The following is a 19,759-nucleotide window of genomic DNA, read 5'->3' on the forward strand; positions in this document are numbered from 1 at the left end:
GATCAGTTGCTGCCATGTACGGTGGCTCATGCCTGTAATCCCAGCACTTTGGGAAGCCAAGGTGGGTGGACCACAAGGTCAAGAGATCAAGACCAGCCTGACCAATATAATGAAACCCCGTCTCTACTAAAAATACAAAAATTAGTTGGGTGTGGTGGCGTGTGCCTGTAATCCCAGCTACTGAGGAAGCTGAGGCAGGAGAATCACTTGAACCCAGGAGGCAGAGGTTGCAGTGAGGCGAGATCACATCACTACACTCCAGCCTGGGCAACAGGTCGAGATGCTGACTCAAAAAATAAAAATAATAAGAAAAGATCAGTCATGTTGTATTTAAACAAATCTTTTCTTTTTTTTTTTTTTTTCCTGTGAGACAGAGTTTTCCTCTTGTTGCCCCAGCTGGAGTGCAATGGTGCCATCTCAGCTCACCACAACCTCTACCTCTCGGGTTGAAGCGATTCTCCTGCCTTGGCTTCCTGAGCAGCTGGGATTACAGGCATGTGCCACCATGCCTGGGTAATTTTTTATTTTTAGTAGGGATGGGGTTTCTCCATGTTAGTCAGGCTGGTCTCAAACTCCTGACCTCAGGTGATTTGCCTGCCTCAGCCTCCCAAAGTGCACCCAAACGAGAAATCTTATAGTGGTTGAACTACAGAACCATATTTAGATTATAAAACAGATTAAGAAATAGTAGGGCCGGGCGCGGTGGCTCAAGCCTGTAATCCCAGCACTTTGGGAGGCCGAGGCGGGTGGATCACGAGGTCAAGAGATCGAGACCATCCTGGTCAACATGGTGAAACCCCGTCTCTACTAAAAATACAAAAAATTAGCTGGGCATGGTGGCGCGTGCCTGTAATCCCAGCTACTCAGGAGGCTGAGGCAGGAGAATTGCCTGAACCCAGGAGGCGGAGGTTGCGGTGAGCCGAGATCGCGCCATTGCACTCCAGCCTGGGTAACAAGAGCGAAACTCCGTCTCAAAAAAAAAAAAAAAAAAAAAAGAAATAGTAACACGGCATGGCGTGGTGGCTTGCGCCTATAATTCCAGCACTTTGGGAGACTGAGGCGGGTGGATCACCTGAGGTCAGGAGTTTGAGACGACCCTGGCCAACATGGCGAAACCCTGTCTCTACTAAAAGTACAAAAGTTAGGTGAGTATGGTGGTAGGTGCCTATAATTCTAGTTACTGGGGAGGCTGACGCAGGAAAATTGCTTGCATCTGAGAGGCGGAGGTTGCAGTGAGCCAAGATCACACCATTGCACTCCAGCCTGGGCAACAGAGCAAGACTCTGTCTCAAAAAAAAAAAAAAAGAAAGAAAGGAAGGAAGGAAGGAAGGCAGCAGACTTTCCTTTACACAGTCAGGCGTTGCCTAAATACTTCTAACCACTATGTACTAGTCAAGTTCTCTTCATGCTGTGGTGTTACTGTCAAATGGAGACTAATATGAGTAAGATCCTTACCATACACTGGACAACTTCACAGCATTCATTTAAGGTCAAAATATTCTGAAATTGGCTGGGTGTGGTGGCTCACGCCTGCAATCCCAGCACTTTGGGAGGCCAAGGCAGGCAGATCACAAGGTCAAGAGATCGAGATCATCCTCATGGTAAAACCAACATGGTAAAACCGCATCTCTACTAAAAATACAAAAATTAGCTGGGTGTGGTGGCACACACCTGTAGTCCCAGCTACTGAGGAGGCTGAGGCAGGAGAATCGCTTGAACCCAGAACACAGAGATTGTGGTGATCCGAGATCATACCACTGGACTCCAGCCTAGCAACAGAGTGAGACTTGTCTCAAAAAAAAAGAAAAATCTGAAATCTCCCTGTATCTCTTCCCAACAGAACTCCATTCTTTCTTTCTTTTTTTTTTGAGATGGAGTTTCGCTCTTGTTACCCAGGCTGGAGTGCAATGGCACGATCTCGGCTCACTGCAACCTCCGCCTCCTGGGTTCGAGCAATTCTCCTACCTCAGCCTCCCGAGTAGCTAGGACTACAGGCGCATGCCACCATGCCCAGCTAATTTTTGTATTTTTAGTAGAGACGGGGTTTCACCTTGTTGACCAGGATGGTCTCGATCTCTTCACCTCGTGATCCACCTGCCTCAGCCTCCCAAAGTGCTGGGATTATAGGTGTGAGCCACCGCGCCCGGCCCACAGAACTCCATTCTACGTTCCCTGGCAGGGCGCTGGCCTCTCTGAAAAAACTAAGTGGGAGGAGACACTCACCCTGTATGATGTGTGGCCACCAAAAACCTTCAAATCACAGAGGGCAGGATTCACACTTCAGGGCCTAGTAGTTACGTGGATAAAAGGTAACGTGTCGCCGGGCGCAGTGGCTCATGCCTGTAATCCCAGCACTTTGGGAGGCCGAGGCGGGTGGGTCACGAGGTCAAAAGATCGAGACCATCATGGTCAACATGGTGAAACCCCGTCTCTACTAAAAATATAAAAAATTAGCTGGGCATGGTGGCACGTGCCTGTGATCCCAGCTACTCTGGAGGCTGAGGCAGGAGAATTGCCTGAACCCAGGAGGTGGAGGTTGCGGTGAGCCGAGATAGCGCCATTGCACTCCAGCCTGGGTAACAAGAGCGAAACTCTGTCTCAAAAAAAAAAAAAAAAAAAGGTAATGTGTCTTCCTGGATATTTTTACGTTGTAGAAAACAACAATTCATAACCAAAACGAGTAATCTCTTTTTTTTAATCTTAGAATTGCCAATCTTCTCTGTATAGTTCCAATTTTAGCATATGTGCTGCCGAAACAAGCACAGGAGTAATCTCTAATGCTGAAATTTCAGGTACCAGTAATTTGGTGAGAAAATTGGCTCTTTAAGAGACTCCTCAGACCACACCAAATTGGCAATCACCTGCTATTCCATTTTTTTTTTTTTTTTTTTTTTTTTTAGGAGTTTCACTCTGTGGCCCAAGCTAGAATGTAGTGGTGCAATCCTGGCTCACAGCAACTTCTGCCCCACGCCCCCACCACTCCATTCCACCCTACCCCATTTCAAGCAATTCTCCTTAGCTTCCCAAGTAGTTGGGACTACAGACACGCGTCACCACACCCAACTAATTTTTTGAATTTTAGGCAGACACGGGGTTTCACCATGTTGGACAGGCTGGTCTCGAACTCCTGACCTTAAGTGATTTGCCTGCCTCGGTCTCCCAAAGTGCTGGGATTACAGGCGTGAACCACTGTGCCCAGCCGTAGCCAGCACTCTTAGCCTAATTCTTAGACTTCCCTATCCTCTTAGCAAAGGAATTCGAGCTCCCTTCTCACCAGCCCTGCAGAAAGATGCAGACAGAGTTCAGGATTTCTGGAGCTCAGTCAAACTGAATTCAAACTCCAGTATCACCTCCTACCGCCAATGTCACCTGCCCAAATTACTTGTCCTCTCTGTGCCCATTTGCTCATTTCCAAATACAGGGGGTAGATGATTAAAATGAAATAATGCACATAACACAGAGTGGTCCCTGGCAGATCGTTAAAACTCAAAAAACGTTAGCTGCAACGATCATTATGCAGCCCCTCTCCTCGGTTTCGTTGCTGTTCTTTTTTTTTTTTTTTTTTTTTTTTTTTGAGACAGAGTCTCACTCTGTCGCCAGGCTGGACGAAAGAAAAGAAAAGAAAGCAGCAGACTTTCCTTCACAGAGTCAAGCACTGCCTAAATACTTCTGACCGCTACGTACTAGTCAAGCTTTGTTCTATTTTTAATACAGATACAGGTTTTCTCCATGTTGGTCAGGCTAGGCTAGTCTCCAATTCCTGACCCCAGGTGATCCACCCACCCCAGCCTCCCACAGTGCTGGGATTACAGGCGTGAGCCACCATGCCCAGCCGCTGTTCGTTTTCTTTCTTTCTAGATGGAGTTTCGCTCTTGTTGCCCAGGCTGGAGTGCAATGGCGGATCTTGGCTCACTGCAACCTTCACCTCCCGGGTTCAAGCGATTCTCCTGCCTCAGCCTCCCGAGTAGTTGGGAGTACAGGCATGCGCCACCACGCCCAGCTAATTTTGTATTTTTAGTAGAGACGGCAGGGTTTCTCCATGTTGCTCAGGCTGGTCTCGAACTCCCGACCTCAGGTGATTCGCCCGCCTCGGCCTCCCAAAGTGCTAGTATCACAAGCGTGAGCCACCGCGCCCGTCCTGCTGTTCATTTTTCTAAGCACTAAGCTAACCCAACTCAAAAAACAGTCTCTAAAGTCTCCATGCATTTTCCAATCCAGTAGCGAAGACGCCTGCAGCTATACAAATAGAAATGAGTAACAATTAAAAATTCAGTTCATCTAAACTGGCCACATTTAAAGCGTTCTGAGCCACACGCGGACAGTGGCATATAAACTTTCCCTCCTCGCTAGCAACGGCCTAAGAACGGCCTGGGACGGCCTGCTGGGTTGTAGCCGCGGATCAGCGGCGGTGCCGGAGGAACAGAGGCCCGAAAGGGGGCTCCGGCAGTGCGAGCCTCAGGGGTCGCCGAGGCAGGGGACTCGGCGAGTAGGAACGCTAAATATTTGGAAGACCCTCAGGTAACAGGGGCGTGGAGCTTACTGCGGAGGTCGCGGAAAGACATGACGCTCAGGTCCCCAAAAGCCACGGGTCGCAGCTGTTCGGTCCTCAGCGCTTACAGGCCCAGCACTCGCCGGTCTCTATGGCAACCAATAGAGCCTTGGACGATGCGCGGTCAGGGCCAAACAAAACGGAACGCGAATACGGGGCGGCTTGCGCAGGCGCACAGGGAGAGCAGACGCTGCTCCCGAGACGCCGAGGGCAGTGGGCGTGGCGACCTCGGCGTGTATGGGGGTTGCTAGCTCCGCCGCTTCTCACTGTGTCACCAGCCAGGCACTAGGCTGGAGTGCAGTGGCACAATCTCGGCTCACTGCAACCTCCGCCTCCTGGGTTCAAGCAATTCTCTTGCCTCAGCCTCCCAAGTAGCTGGGACTACAGGCCCACGCCGCCACGCCCAGCTAATTTTTTTTTTTTTTTTTTTGTATTTTTAGTAGAGACGGGGTTTCACCATGTTGGCCAGGATGGTCTCGATATCTTGACCTTGTGATCCACCCGCCTGGGCCTCCCAAAGTGCTGCGATTACAGGCTTGAGCCACCGCGCCCGGCCAGGCATCTCTTTAAATACAGGTTTTGCAGACGTTTCGCGCTAGCTGACGGGCTCCGCGCACCTACTATGTGCTTGACACTGCGCTAGGCGCTTTCCATATGCTTATTTCCCTCTCGTTTGTATAAAAGAATGCACTGTAGTTGGCCGGGCACGGTGGCTCACCCCCGTAATCCCAGCACTTTGGAAGGCCGAGGCGGGCGGATCACTTGAGGTCAGGAGTTCGAGAGTACCCTGGCCAACACGGCGAAACCCTGCCTCTACCAGAAAATAAAAAAATTAGGCCGGGGGTGGTGGCCCACGCCTGTAATCCAAGCACTTTGGAGGCCAGGGCGGGCGGATCACCTGAGGTCGGGAGTTCAAGACCAGCCTGACCAACACGGTGAAACCCCGTCTTAAAATATATATATATATTTTTTAATGCAAAAATTAGGCAAGCGTGGTGGCGCACACCTGTAATCTCAGCTACTCTGGAGACTGAGGCAAGAAAATCACTTGAACCCGGCAGGCGGAGGTTGCAGTGAGCCGAGAACGCGCCACTGCCCTCCAGGGCGACAGAGCGAGACTCCGTCTAAGAAAAAAAAAAATGCACTATTCTCAAGAAGCCGGCTTTCCCTGGTCCTAGGCAATGCCCGGTCCCCCTCAGGCTCCGGTAGCTGGGCGAAGGTCGGGCTCACAGCTGGCGCCCAGAGGCAAGCAGAGCCGGGGTCCTGCGCACGCGCAGGCGGCTAGTGCTTCGCGACAGGCCGCCAAGCCGCCCCGAGCCGCGCGCATCGCGCGGATCCGGCAACCCCTCCCACACTGCGTGGGGTCGTGAGGAGGCTGCAGGCGGGAGCAGCCTTCGCTCGTGAACTGGGGAGATTTCCCCGCCAGGCGCGGCATAGCAGCCGGGTTTTCTTAGTAGCTTGAGCAGGAACAAGCAACGGCATAGTGCACAAAGCGATTGGTTGGCATCAGGTTATTTCAGATGCATTTCGTCATGTGGGTTAAAACAGAGGGGGCTTCCTTATGCCAGTCTAAGTAAACAGGGCCTCTTTTGATTGTTGCAGTGAATCTTCTGGTTTTTGGCGGACTGGCCCGTCTCTGAGTTCGCTTTGATTACGTGGCACCTCGCACTGGCGATTCCATTCTGGTTGGTCTGGTCTGTTGGTGCCTTATGCAGGAGCTCGCTCCGCAACAATGGCCTCCCATAAATGTTACTTCACTTTTAAGAAACACTATTTTAAAAAAACTATTGGAGGGGGAGGGAGGTAAATAAATAAATAAAATTTTAAAACACTTAAGAAAAACAAAAGGCGCGCCACAGTCTAGAAGAAAATATTCACAAAACACCTATCTGATAGACATATTCTGCATCCAGAATATATAAAGAACTCTAAACACTCAATAATTAGAAGCAATCTAATTAGAGAATGGAGAAGACGTTTTCAAAGATACTTCACGAAAGTAGATATATGGGCCGGGGACGGTGGTTCACGCTTGTAATCCCAGCTCTTTGGGAGGCCAAGGCCAGCGGATCACGAGCTCAGGAGTTTGAGACCAGCCTGGCCAACATGGTGAAACGCTGTCTCTACTAAAAATACAAAAATAAGCTGTGCGTGGTGGTGAATGCCTGCCATCCCAGCTACTCTGGAAGCTGAGGCAGGAGAATCACTTGAACTCCTGCCTCAGCGGAGGTTGCCACGAGCTGAGATTGCACCATTGCACTCCAGCCTGGTGACAAGAGCAAAACTCCGTCTCAAAGAAAAAAAAAAAAAAAAAATAGATCGCCTGTGACTAGCAAAAACTGAATGTTTAACCTTTTTTTTGTCAGCATCCAGCTTTTTTTTTTTTTTTTTTTTGAGACGGAGTTTCGCTTTTGTTACCCAGGCTGGGGTGCAATGGCGCGATCTCGGCTCACCGCAACCTCCGCCTCCTGGGTTCAAGCAATTCTCCTGCCTCAGCCTCCTGAGTAGCTGGGATCACAGGCACGCGCCACCATGCCCAGCTAATTTTTTTTTGTATCTTTAGTAGAGACGGGGTTTCACCATGTTGACCAGGATGGTCTTGATCTCTCGACCTCATGATCCACCCGCCTCGGCCTCCCAAAGTGCTGGGATTACAGGCTTGAGCCACCGCGCCCGGCCAGCATCCAGCATTTTTTAAAATAAGAAGGTAGGATCCAGTGTTCGTTTTTGTAGCCTAGGCTGGCCCATTGGCCTCTGGCGCGCTCAAACTTCTGGCCCGTGGAGCAGATGTCGGGTTTGGTGTGGCTGTGCAGGGTTCCTGGGGCCTTGCTGAAATGCCGGCACACCTGTCAGCCCTTTCAAGGACTGGAGAGCAGGACGGTGCCACAACCCTTGGGTGAGTCCAGGGCCAGCTGATGGAAAGTGAGGATCTTGCCCCCCTGCCCTGAGGGTGCGGCTGTGGGCCCAGCTGGGCACGCACAGCGCACACACCTTCAGTTTGGGCACCTCCTGAACCTACATGTCATCCATTATGGTCCCCACAGCTGTTTTGTTTTCCCTGCCGGGAAACTTCATCTTCTGGATCATCCGGGAAAGGACAGAGGTGGCCAGTTGGTGTGACTCACAGCCTGGTTGCACGTGGAGTTGGTTCTTCTGGCCAAAAACCTGTACAGCTTAAGCAACAGCCTCAGGTAGATATCTTGGCTCTTGGGCTCCTTGCACCGAACCCTTCAGTCCTTGTAGCGGATGTCAACTCCCGTGATGGCGCCTCCTGCTCCACCAGGTCTGGAAAGATGAATGTTTAACTTAATTGTTTTCCAGAGTTGTTGCACCATTTTACACTCCCACCAGCAGCATACAGGAGTTCTAGTTCCTCCACATCCTTACACTTGATGTGGTCCATACAACAGGTGTTAACTGATTAACCGGACAATGAGCAGTTAGAAAAGTTAAGTGACTCACTCAGTCACCCAGAACCACCTTTTCAGCATTTCTTTTTTTGAGACGGAGTCTCGCTTGTATCACCCACGCTGGAGTGCAGTGGTGCAATCTCAGCTCACTGCAACTTTCACCTTCCAGGTTTAAGCAATTCTCCTGCCTCAGCCTCCTGAGTAAACCCTCCTGCGATTACAAGCCCCTGCCACCATACCTGGCTAATTTTTGTATTTTTCATAGGAACAGGGTTTCACCATGTTGGCCCAGCTAGTCTTGAACTCCTCTCCTCAGGTGATCTGCCTGCCTCATCCTCCCAAAGTGCTGAGATTACAAACATGAGCCACTGCAGCAGCCCCTTTTCAGCATTTTTTTTTTTTTTGAGGCGGAGTTTCGCTCTTGTTACCCAGGCTGGAGTGCAATGGCGCGATCTTGGCTCACGGCAACTTCCGCCTCCTGGGTTCAGGCAATTCTCCTGCCTCAGCCTCCTGAGTAGCTGGGATTACAGGCCCGCGCCACCATGCCCAGCTCATTTTTTGAATTTTTAGTAGAGACGGGGTTTCACCATGTTGACCAGGATGGTCTCGATCTCTTGACCTCGTGATCCACCCGCCTCGGCCTCCCAAAGTGCTGGGATTACAGGCTTGAGCCACTGCACCCGGCCCCTTTTCAGCATTTTTAAAGCACTGACCTAGGTCTCCCCAGGTCTGTACTCCTGAATCGTCATTTCCCACCGCAGATGAGGAAGCTGGCCCCAAGAGATCACCTCAGACAAGGACTCTCCTGTTGACCAGAGCCGGGTGTGTTTTATGTGGGCTGACCCCAGCCAGAGGGACCAGGGAATTCCCCTGGGGTCCTGGCCTCTTCCCATGCCTTCCGCCCACACTGCCCTTGCCTTGGGCCCTGTCCTTGCCCAAACTAGGGGTCCAGGGAGGCTGGGAGTTTTCCCTGTGATGTCATAAGAACCAGTTGCCGGGGGAGACCTGCAGATATACCCTCTAGGCAGGGGAGAGCAGGGCCCTGCTGCACCCAAGTCCTGGCCACTCCTCCCCACCACACTGGCCCTTCATGGAAGCCTTGGTCTGTGCATTTTCTGAGCTGCGCATAATAGAAGGTGCCCGGCTGCAGGGAGGAGTGTCAGGAGGAGAGATGCATTTCTGTTCCTATCTGGGCTGAAAGCCACAGGGCTGGCCTCAGGGACATGTATGCTTGGGAGATGGGAATGGCCACTGGGCCAGGTCATGAGCCCCTGGGCTGGTCACTTCCTCTCAACCCCACTGTGCAATTTCTCTACAGGGACCAGAATATTTTTCTAGGGTAGTGGGCAGAACAGGATGGTAGAAAGAAGTTGAAGTCCTGAAAGCACTCTCAGCCCGAAGGCCCCAGGCTTCCCAGCCCTTCCTATTGGTTGGGAGTGGGAGGAGGAGTCACGTCTTGGGCATGGGTAGGGGGAGGCAGTGGACTGAGCCTATCTGACAGGTAAGCTGAGGCCAGGCTGGTTGAGGATGCAGCCCATCATGTGAGCTACTCTTAGTGACTGCACTCCCCTCATGGCTGCTGTGGGGGGCTGGCCACCACCCTCCCACTCTCTCCTCTGCAGATGCAGTAAGCCAGGCTCAAGGACGCCCCGGCCACCCTGACGCACCATCCAACATCTACGAGGGGGGCCTGGGGTCCCAGCAGCCGCAGTGCCCCAGTGCCCAGGGAAGCAAGCCCAAGAACTTCCGGCTGCGCCACCTCCAGGGCCTGGCTCTTTACCTGCAGGGCCACCCACCGCCCACTCGCCAGTGTGAGAGCCACTGGCTAGGCCGGCTTATGGCTGGGGGCTGCCTGCCACAGCCTGAAGGCACAGCCTGGACCCTGGACCTGCCACAGGGGACTCTGGGCCAAGGTAACAGCCACTGCTCAGCCCTTCTGGAAGCACAGTTGCCCAGAGACAGCCTGGGAAACACTGGTGAGCTCTGTCAAGGCAGGACTGGGTGTGGGGGAAGACCCCAGGGAATGGATGGACTGGGGACTCAGACGGGCCCCTTTCCACCAACAAGCCTCCACGGTGGTGCCATGCCCCAGGAGGCCAAGATCTTGATCAATCTGTCCCCATCCCTGCATCACCCCACAGCTGGGCAGGGCCTGGAGAATCCACAAGGGACAAGGAAGGGGTGCAAGAAAAAGGGAGGCTCTCCGGGAGGGAGGGCTGGGTGACTGGCACAGCACCACACTTTGTGAGGAGCCTCGGAAGCTCTCTCCCTTGCTGGGCCCCAGTTTTCCCACTTGTAAAACGAGGGTTCAGGTTAGATGAGGGTCCCTCCAGCTTGAACCATTCTCTTCCCTCTACCTCCTCTCTCCCCTGGTGATTGTTAGGGAGGAAGCATTGCCCCCTTCCCTTTTGTTTTCAAGGATATTGGGTTCTGGGGACTCCAGGTGGGCTGCTAGCCTCCCCGCCAGCCTCCCCTTGAGTCCCTCGAGTGGCTCCTTTCTCTCCTCTGTCCTCAGCTTCCAGTTCCAGCATGGACCCAGCCAAGGGTGCCCTCCATCAGCCTTCTGAGGGCTTGGGGCTCAGGCCCAAGAGGTCCTGGAGGACCTCAGAAGAGGCTATGTGCCCCTTGTGCAAGAGAACCCGTTCTGGGGCCCTGGAGAGGCCATAGGAATCCCAAGTACCAGGACTGGGGACAGGAGGGGAAGGACAGCTGAGGAGGCAGCCCCAGCAGGAGGGGCTGGCCCCCAGCAGTGGCCCTGCCACATGAGGTAGCCCAGGCAGCGGCCAGCACCCAGGCCTGGGAGTTGGCAAAATGTGAGAGGGAGAGGAAGGAGGAGGTCCGGAGGGAGGCAGAGAAGCAAGAGAAGCATGGCCATGCCCCTGTAGCCTGCTCAGACTCCATTCAGCCACTTGTACCTTGGAGGCCATGCTGAGTGGAGAATCAGGCCCCCACGAGAGGCCTGGGAGCCCACAGGTCTGATCTCAATAAAAGACAAGGCCTGCACATTCTTGTCTATCTGCCTATCTGTCATAAGGTCAGTTTGGTCAGAAAAACAGTACTGTCTCTCTCCAGAGATGGGTCTGTGGTGCTCCCACCCTTAGTTGCTGGGGGCACGAGAGGCATGAGCTGGGGTGAGGGCCTGTGTGAGGCACCAAGGAAGTAGTCTGGGAGGGCTTCCTGGATGAGGCACTGCTGAACTTGGCTCTACAGGGTGGGTAGGGGCTCAACAGCCTACATTGTGAGCCACTGTGTTTGGCTAATTTTCTATTGTTTTAAGAGTTGGGGGGGTCCTGCTATGTTGCCCAGGCTGGTCTCGAACTCCTGAACTCAAGTGATCCTCCCACCTTGGGAGGAGCCTAAATGCAGGCCGTGGAGCTGTGGATGGAAGACACAGTGGATGAAGGAAAGCAAGGCCGAGTCAGGGAGGGCACCAGGGAGGAGAGCGGCCGAGGCAGGGATGTGGACCTGGGCCCCACCCTCTCCCCACGAGGTGATGTCACTGTTCCACCAGACCCCAGCTCCCAGGTCACTCTGAGCAGGATGAACACAGCCCTTCTCCAGCCAGACCAGATTCTGGGCACCCAGGCATAGGCTTCCCCTCTGCTGGGGTGTCTCCACTCAGCTCTGTTGATGTTTGGGACTGGATCATTCTTTGGGAGGGAGGCTGTCCTGTGCATGTAGGATGTTAAACAGCATCTCTGGCCACCACCCACTTGGTACAGTAGCACCGTCTTCCAAGCTGTGACAGCAAGTGTCCCCAGACATTGCCTGGTGTCCGTGGGGAGCACTGTTACTGTGGGTGAGGAGCCTGATACAGTTAGGCTCTGTGTCCCCACCCAAATCTCACCTCAAATTGTAATCCCCACTTGTTGAGAGAGGGACTTTATGGGAGGTGATTGTATCATGGGGGCGGTTGCTGCGCTCATGGTAGTGAGTTCTCGTAAGATCTGATGGTTTAAAAGTGTTTGGAGGCCGGGCGTGGTGGCTCATGCCTATAATCCCAGCACTTTCGGAGGCTGAGGTGGGTGGATCACTTAAGGCCAGGAATTCAAGACCAGCTTGGCCAATGTGGCAAACCCCAGTCTCTATGAAAAATATAAAAATTAGCTGGTTGTGGTGATGCATCTCTGTAATCCTAGCTACTTGAGAGTCTGAGGCATGAGAATCAGTTCAACTGAGGAGGTGGAGGTTGCAGTGAGAAGAGATGGTACCACTGCACTCCAGTCTGGGCAACAGAGTGAGACCCCGTTTCAAAAAAAAAAAAAAAAAGTGTGTGGCAGTTCCAGCCCACCTCCCCACCACCGCCTTTCTCTGTCCTGCCACCTTGTGAAGGAGGTGCCTGCTTCCCCTTTGACTTCTACCATGGTTCTAAGTTTCCTGAGGCCTCCCAGCCATGTGGAAGTGTGAGTCAATTAAACCTCTTTTCTTAAATTACCCAGTCTCAGGTAGCAGTGTCAAAACGGACTAATACACCTGCTCTATACCGCCAGGCCTCCATCCTGTGGGAAAACGACAAGAGCACCTGGGCTTGCCTCAGTGACCTTCCCATCTGGCGACGCCAGCCTGTGCCACCCCTACCTTGGGTTCCTGCCAGGTCACAGGGGACATGCCCAGAACAGCCGGGCTCCTTCCCTTCCCCTGCACCCTGGGTCCACCCTGGACAGTTCTTATGTCCCTGGGACAGCAGATCCTGGAGATTTCGGTCCTTGGACAGTTTTTGGGTTGTTCTGACCATGTGGGCATGGCCTGGGGTGGTGGACACTCAAGGCTGTAGCAGTCCCCAGGAGGGGGGAGCTCCGAGATGCTGCTCCCAAGAGCAACTGTGACGGGGCAGGTGTGGGAGGCACGAGGCTGGCCTGAGGTCCACTGAGTCACACGGGGCGGCAGAGGGGCAGCTCCTTCTCTCTCTCCCACAACACTCACTCCCCACAGATGCAGAGGCCAGGTGGACCCAAGGGACCCCTAAAGACTGACATTAGGGGGGCTGCTGAGGGAACACCGAGGGACACCTGCACCAGCCACCAGCTGCAGATGCTGGGCAGAACTGAGCCTGTCTAGAAGCCAATAATACAAGGTCCTTGGAGACTGTTAGGGGCCGAATCCACTCTTTTGGCTTTTTTCTTCTGGAGACAGGGTCTCACTATCTCCCAGGCTGGCCTGCAGTGGCATGATCCTAGCTCACTGCACCTTTGAACAGGGCTCAAGTGATCTTCTTGCCTCAGCCTCCTGAGTAACTGGGACCAAAGGCACATTACACCCATTTAGTAAATTTTTTTTTTTTGGTAGACAAAGTGTCTTGCTGTGTTGTCCAGGCTGGTCTCCAACTCCCAGCCTCAAGCGATGCTCCCACCTCCGCCTCTCAAAGTGCTGGCATTATAGGTATGAGTCACCACAGCGGGCCCTATGTTTAACAATCATAGCTCACTGCAGCCTTGAGCTCCGGAGCTAAGTGACCTTCCCACCTCAGCCTACTGAGTAGCTGGGACTACAGGTGTGGGCCACCACACCCAGCTAATTTTCTATTTTTTTAAGAGATGAGGGTCTCACTATGTTGCTCACGCTGATCTTGAACTCCTGAGCTTGAGATCCTCCCGACTTGGGCTCCCCAAGTACTGGGATTATCGGTGTGAGCCACCACATTTGGACTCGTCACTTCTGAACAGAGTGGAGGCTCAGAGAAGAGCACAGGTTGCCCCAGCCTCCTGATTTTTGGGGGACCCAGGCTGTCGTCAGCAGCCCCTCTGCTACCCCAGATAAGCCGTGTTTTGGTGTTCTGGCCCCTGTGTAGCCCCCTGCCCTTCAACTGGGACAGGCTTTGGATCTTGCTTTACCAGTAGAATGTGGTAGAAGTTACAGGGTGTCACTTCCGGGCAGTAAGGAAGCCTGGCAGCTTCCCAGGAGGCCAGTGGCCCCGTAAGGAGTCTACCCTGGGACTGTGGTATGGTACAAAACCAACCTAGCCTGAGGAGGCCATGGAGGGAAGGAGCCAAGCCCATGGCCACAGCTGAGCTCACTGTGGGCAGCCCTGTGGGTAGGGCCGTCGGATGTAGGTCTTTCAGCCCCGCCAGCCTGCCTCGCTAACACCACATGGGGTCCCTGCTGCAGAAATGGAAGCAAACAGAATGGCCCCTGCTTAGGCTGTGAAGCTTTAAGGCAGTCTGCTACTCAGCCACAGACAACTGTAACCAGGATCTTATCCGTGAGAAAGACATCTGCTGCAGCCACATGTAGCCCCAAAGAAAACTGGCTCTAAATTGGCCTCTAGACAGTTCCTTCCCAAACCTCCCAAAGCCTTCTTGAGAAGCACTCCAACAGGCGAGAGGCAGAAAAGCCAGTCATGGCGTGCTAGGGCGGGAGTTGATGTGGAGAAAGTAGCCCTTGTCCTGAGCAAGCGGATGCTCTTGAAAACACATACTGACTATCCCTGGGCATGTCCCTCCCGCCGTGAGTACCTGAACACCAGTAGGCTGGAATGGACTGACCGGGAGTCTGTCTCAGTCCGCGAAGTATGAAGGACCCCTCAACACTGTAGGAGATCCTTGGGTGGTACGTGCAGGGACTGGGGAGACCTGGCTGCACTGGCAGGGAGCCCCAAGGCTACCTGGGGCTCCACCCCTGAGCAGGCCTGGAGCAGAGCTGGCTCCGTCTAGGGCTGGCCTCTGTGCAAAGTCTGGCGCCATCCTGTGTGAGCATCATACATCTCCTTGGGTCCCGCACTCCCTTTCTGCCCCCACTGGAGCAGGAGCCTTTGTGTCCCAGCTCTGCGGTCCTGTGGGGCTATGGTGAGAGGCCTGGAGAAGCGGCAGTCCCGCCTGGCCTCACTCAGCAGGGCCTGACTAGCTGGAGCCCCACATGGGCAAGTTACTACTTGGTCACATGATCCACCAAGGGCCTCCAAGAGCCACCCTCTTAACCCCAAGCTGACTCATCAGCAAAGGTGAAACTGTCCTTGCCGGAGTAACCGAGGCTGTGCCTCCCCAGCAGACACTCCCAGGAGCAAGCTTGACAGGTTAATCTGGATCTACTCACCCCATGGCTTTGGACACATGTCCACCGTGCCCAGCTGCCTGGCCTCCCAGGGCACCACTGTCCACCCCTACTCCATCTTGCAGGTGTCTCGGATCCTCTTCCCAGAGGGCCCTTGGCAAGCTGCATGTCTCCTGGCCAACGGCTGAGGTCAAAGACACGGGACACAGCGTAACAGAGCAGCCACAAAGGCTTCAGAGGGATGCAGGCCTAGGCTGGACGCCCGGACCCACCACTCACAAACTGCGTGGCTGTTAGCCTCCGAGCCAGTTCTCTTCATCTCTAACGGGAATAACAGCATCCCTTGAGGGTGGCCAGAAGTTTCCGTGAGAGGCTGAAGGAAGCACCAGGTCTTTGCAGAGCAGGTACCCACCTCAGGCTCCACAGCAGGGTGGAATGAATCACCCTGGAAGCTGTCTGCCTAGACTAGGCCCCAGCTCAAGGCCTAGAGGCAGGGAGAGGTCCAGACAGGGCAGCTGCTGGGCACCTTCCGGTAAGAAGAAAGTAGCAGAGCCCAGCTGCCGTGCCTCTCAGCTCTTCCCTAGGTTCACATTCTTTTTTTTTTTTTTTTTTTTTTTTTTTTTTTTTAAGGAGTCTCATTCTGTCACCAGGCTGGAGTACAGTGGTGCCATCTCGGCTCACTGCAACCTCCACCTCCCAGGTTCAAGCAATTCACCTGCCTCAGCCTCCTGAGTAACTGGGATTATAGGCACACGCCAAGATGCCTGGCTAATTTTGAATTTTTAGTAGACATGGGGTTTCACCATGTTGGCCAAGATGGTCTCAATCTTCTGACCATGTGATCCACCTGCCTCAGCCTCCCAAAGTGCTGGGATTAAAGGTGTGAGCCACCTCACCCAACCAAAAGTTTGCATTCTTTGGCAGGGTTCATCACACAAAACCACCGGCCCCTTTATCTGGAAGCCATCCTGGGGCCTTGCCAGTGACAAGCAGCTCCAGGCTGCCCTCAGCCACAGGGCGAAGCCCGAGGTGCAGCCAGGTGGGTACAGGAAACAGGATGTGACCAACTCCGATAAGTCTATTTATTTGCTCGTAATGAACCAGAACACTACAATCTGTTCAACACTGGGCTGGACACTGCAGTGATTAGGGGCAGGCGCAGGGCAGGGTGTGGACAAAAGTCCCCGGCAGAGCCTTCCAGAAGACTCATCCCTTACCCTGTAGGGCAGAAACAGAAATCACGTGATCGGTGCTGATTCGCAGTGGACGGTGCTGTATGGGCCTGGCAGGGAGGCAGCCTCAGCAGAGGTTCAGGCCAGTCAGCTCAGCACAGCACAGCAGGAACCTCCTGCCAGCACCGTCAGGGAGGGGAATGCTGCTCCTGCCTGGGGCCTGCCTTCATTTCAAGGGCCCCTGGCCCCAGCTGAGGCCAGGAAAGGACCTTGGGCTGCCCCAGCACCCGAGAGCCCCTCGCTGGGCAGCTCTGGAGGAGGAACTCAGGTCCCCAAGGCCCCGCCTGCCCAGGTTGTTCCTTCCCCTCCCTCCCCCTTTTCCTCAGGCTGGGGGAGGCCGGCACTGCTAGGACCCTCTGCCATGGCTTTGTGACACTGTAGTTACGCTGGGCAGGACTCTGCCCCACCCCACCCCTGCTCTGGAGGGCAGGGCAGGCAAGCAGGGTTTGGGAGATGCAGCGGGGAGAGGATGCTAGAAACATGTGATACACCCCCGGCACTGACAGTCTCTCTGCCTTTGGCGGCTGAGGGCACACAAGGCACAGGACTGCCCCCATCCACAAGGCTGGGCCCTATGAGGCACATGGCAGCCTTGAGGCCCAATGTTGAGCTCAGCTTCCTCCTGTCTGCAGCAGCTCATGGCAGCACAAGGGAGGGTGGGGAGGACCCAGGGAGTCTCAGTGGCGTCTGTCCTCAGCCTGGCTCTCAGCAGGTCAGCTGAATGGAGCATGCCATGGTCCGATGGGCAGTGTGACCTTCCAGGGCACTGGACACTGTACATAAGGTACTGAGGAGCGGGAACTGTCCCGGTGTGTTACCACCTGTGGAGGGGGGCTGAGCATCAGAGCTCTGTGCTTGCATGAAAAGCCTCCCCCAGGCTGCCCACCCCTCATCAGCCACTTATGGAGGAGCGGGGGCCACTCCCCATCCTCCAGTCTTCTTTGGGCTGGCTCTGGAGGGGGACCTGGCATTCCCTTTATTGCGCCCTCTTGTTGCAAGGCTCCTGTGCCTTTAGGGTCAAGAGTGTCCACAATACTTGCGTTCCTCCCTCACAGCACAAAGTCCCCTCTGGCTTTGCAGGATGGAGCTGCAGGAACAGGCAGCAGAGTGAGAGAGGCCCAGTGAGGGCAGTCCCTTTCCAGTGAATGCAGCCACACCGGGTCAGCCCTGGGGATGGTGCATGTGCAGGGAGGCAAGGCCAGGGCAGCGGGCAGAGGCAGAGGTTTCCAAAAGCAGGAAGGAAAGCTGGAGAGCCTGCGGGAAAGAGAAGAGCAGGACAGGGTGAAGGCCCAGCGGAGATGCTCTACGCACCCCACACCCTGCCTATGGGCCACAGCTGGGCCTGGGCGCTCCAGGAGCACCAGGCCTTCTCCAGGCCACAGTGCCTGCCTGCAGCCACCAGGCCCTCTCGGTCCTCGCACAAATAAAGGCACTGATGGCTCCCAAGTCTGGTGCACAGCCCAGTAGCCATGAAGCCCACTGTGTGAGCTTGGCACAAGTCACCAAACCTCTGGGCTGTGCCGGTGGACAAGGTGGTGGACTCTGCAGTTCCCACAGCCCCTTCCAGCTCTGCCATTTTCTGTGCCCATCCAGGGCCTTCTGCTTTTGTGCTGGAAGCACCAAGCTCCCATACCCTCCCGTCTGCTGTGGCGTACCTGCGAGGGATGGGCACACTCTGTGTGTGCCCATGACGTTCTGTTCCCGAGCCCGTGTAGCACCGGGCCTGCAGCTGGGGCAGGCCGACGAGTCCGGTAGGTAGCCACCAACTCCTTGCAGAAGACAGCAGGGGTCAGACAGACAGGAAGGCAGGCTCTGCAGGGGGCCGAGGGGTGGGGCCTGGTGGCGGCTGCCCAGCCAACATCACATGGTCCGGCTGTACTCGATGCCACTCTTGGAAGAGATGCCTGACCATGGCAGGAAGCTGCAGAGCAGGCTGTGGGCCTGGCGGTAGACTCTGTGTGGGATGGAGCAGGGGCTCAGGCTGGCTAGCGCAGAGCCCAGATGCTGGATGTAGTCTGTGGGGCTCTGTTAAGGAAGATTCCAACTTGCCCTGACCACGGTTGCTGGGGCACAGTCATCAGGGGTCCACACAGTGGCCTGTGGGACCGTGTGCAGATGGCACACCATGCTCGGGAGGTCAAGAGCCCACCACTGCAGAGCTGGAAAGGCTCATGAGACCAAGTGGCCTCTGCTGTGCACAATAACAAAGGGTGGGCTCTGGGGACAGAAAGGTCTTCTGGGTGAGGCTCCAGGCATGTGGACACCACATCCAGGGATGGATGGGGAGTGGGGAAGGGGCCTGGCAGAAGAGCAAGTGTTTCTGGTTCTCCCTAGATTCTCAACCCTTGGGGCAGCAAGAGGGACTAAGCCCTGACCTTACGATGAGGAGGGGATCAACAGTACTGACCCCTGGATGTCTGCAGGGGCCCATCTTCACATAAGCTAGAAGGCCTGAGGAGTGTGCAATCTCCTGTCTCTTTCTTGCTTATTATTCTATGTAATTAATAAATCTTAGATGCATGCATTTGAAAACACAAACACACACAATGTGCATGTGCACACATGCACACACGCACAGCATTTTTTAGGCCACACAGTGTGACTATTACAAAGTGTCCTGGCTTCCCTCCAACCAGTCAGGGGCCAGTGAGATTTAAGGGGGAGGAAGCAGGGAAGGGCACACCTTTGGGTCATGCACCCCAAAAGGAAGGTATGAACCCACTTGTTCAAAAAAAGTAAAAACCTCTTCACCGCACCTGTTTCCTGGGAGAACAGGGGCTCCTGTCTATTTTGTGCACTGCTGATCCCCAGTGCAATTGGAGCAGGAGCCTCTCCAGCTGGGCTCGGGGCCTCAGACCTATAATCCCAGCACTTTGGGAGGCTGAGGCAGGTGGAACATTTAGGCTCAGGAGTTCGAGACCTGCCTGGCCAACATGGTAATATGTGCAACTCGATTTACCCAAACGTGCGTCAGATTTACCCACAACACAATCAGGGGAGGGACAGAAGTGTCCATAAGCTTAGCCACCTAAATATCATCTGAGGGGGACCACAGCTCCAACTTGCTCACTGGTTCTGCCACCCTTATGGCCAAGAAGCCACAGTCCCTGTCCCCTGGAAGTTAAGGATATAAGATTGTCCAGGGAGGGTGGCCGCCGTTGATGTAGAGGACATAGGTGAAGCCATCTTTGAGGACCCCTCGGATGGAGTAGTAATAGGGGAGATAGTGGTGCTGCTTGAAGTCTCTGTTTTCATAGAAGTTTATTGCTGTGTTGTTGGTGGTGAGGACATGCAGGTAAATGGCTTTGCAGTGGTCCTGGGCAGTGGTTGATATGTGATCCTTTAAACTTTCAAGTAAGAGGGAACCTTGGGGAGAAGAGGTGAAGGTTACACCGGCAGGGCAATTAGGAAGGAAGGGTGACTGGGCGGGGATGGGGTCTTTGCACGAGTCTCCCAGAGATGTCTCAGCCCACTGTATCAGAGACCAGCCTTCCCTCACCACTGTCAAAGCCCCTAAATTCTTAGAGCCAGATGGAGCCTGGTAGCTACAAACCACTGAGAGGGACTGCAGAGGTGGCCTG

General features: G+C 54.3%; 3 protein-coding genes and 3 pseudogenes across 9 annotated transcripts in view; 1 reads left to right on the forward strand and 5 right to left on the reverse strand.

The window, feature by feature from the left end:
- CLUAP1 (clusterin associated protein 1) overlaps window positions 1-4,925 on the reverse strand; it is a 43,586-nt gene extending 38,661 nt beyond the window's left edge. The window contains exon 1 of one of the 3 annotated variants that reach the window (XM_039477845.2): window positions 4,541-4,925. In XM_039477845.2, coding sequence (XP_039333779.1) covers window positions 4,541-4,562 — 22 coding nt within the window. In that variant the 5' untranslated portion in view covers window positions 4,563-4,925. The remainder of the gene's footprint in view (window positions 1-4,540) is intronic. The other 2 variants (XM_003928466.4, XM_039477846.2) reach the window with 2 other exon arrangements.
- LOC120367446 (U6 spliceosomal RNA) lies at window positions 2,673-2,763 on the reverse strand (annotated as a pseudogene).
- A 1,750-nt stretch (window positions 4,926-6,675) lies between the features above and the next one.
- LOC120367391 (large ribosomal subunit protein eL18 pseudogene) lies at window positions 6,676-7,884 on the reverse strand (annotated as a pseudogene).
- A 1,165-nt stretch (window positions 7,885-9,049) lies between these two features.
- C12H16orf90 (chromosome 12 C16orf90 homolog) lies at window positions 9,050-10,962 on the forward strand. Its single transcript, XM_003928467.3, has 3 exons — window positions 9,050-9,095; window positions 9,582-9,935; window positions 10,475-10,962. Exons 1-3 carry the CDS (start codon window positions 9,050-9,052, stop codon window positions 10,624-10,626), a joined length of 552 nt encoding a protein of 183 aa, XP_003928516.3. The 3' UTR covers window positions 10,627-10,962.
- A 5,052-nt stretch (window positions 10,963-16,014) lies between these two features.
- LOC141580695 (uncharacterized) lies at window positions 16,015-17,754 on the reverse strand (annotated as a pseudogene).
- Window positions 17,755-17,949: 195 nt separating this feature from the next.
- NAA60 (N-alpha-acetyltransferase 60, NatF catalytic subunit) overlaps window positions 17,950-19,759 on the reverse strand; it is a 39,083-nt gene continuing 37,273 nt past the window's right edge. For all 5 annotated transcript variants that reach the window (XM_074381680.1, XM_074381679.1, XM_074381677.1 and 2 more), the window contains exons 5-6: window positions 19,309-19,544; window positions 17,950-18,194 (exon numbers count right to left, since the gene is read on the reverse strand). In XM_074381680.1, the coding sequence (XP_074237781.1) occupies window positions 18,039-18,194; window positions 19,309-19,544 (392 nt within the window). In that variant the 3' untranslated portion in view covers window positions 17,950-18,038. The remainder of the gene's footprint in view (window positions 18,195-19,308; window positions 19,545-19,759) is intronic.

The sequence above is a fragment of the Saimiri boliviensis genome, chromosome 12 (assembly GCF_048565385.1).
Source record: "Saimiri boliviensis isolate mSaiBol1 chromosome 12, mSaiBol1.pri, whole genome shotgun sequence".
NCBI classification, from domain to species: Eukaryota; Metazoa; Chordata; class Mammalia; order Primates; family Cebidae; genus Saimiri; species Saimiri boliviensis.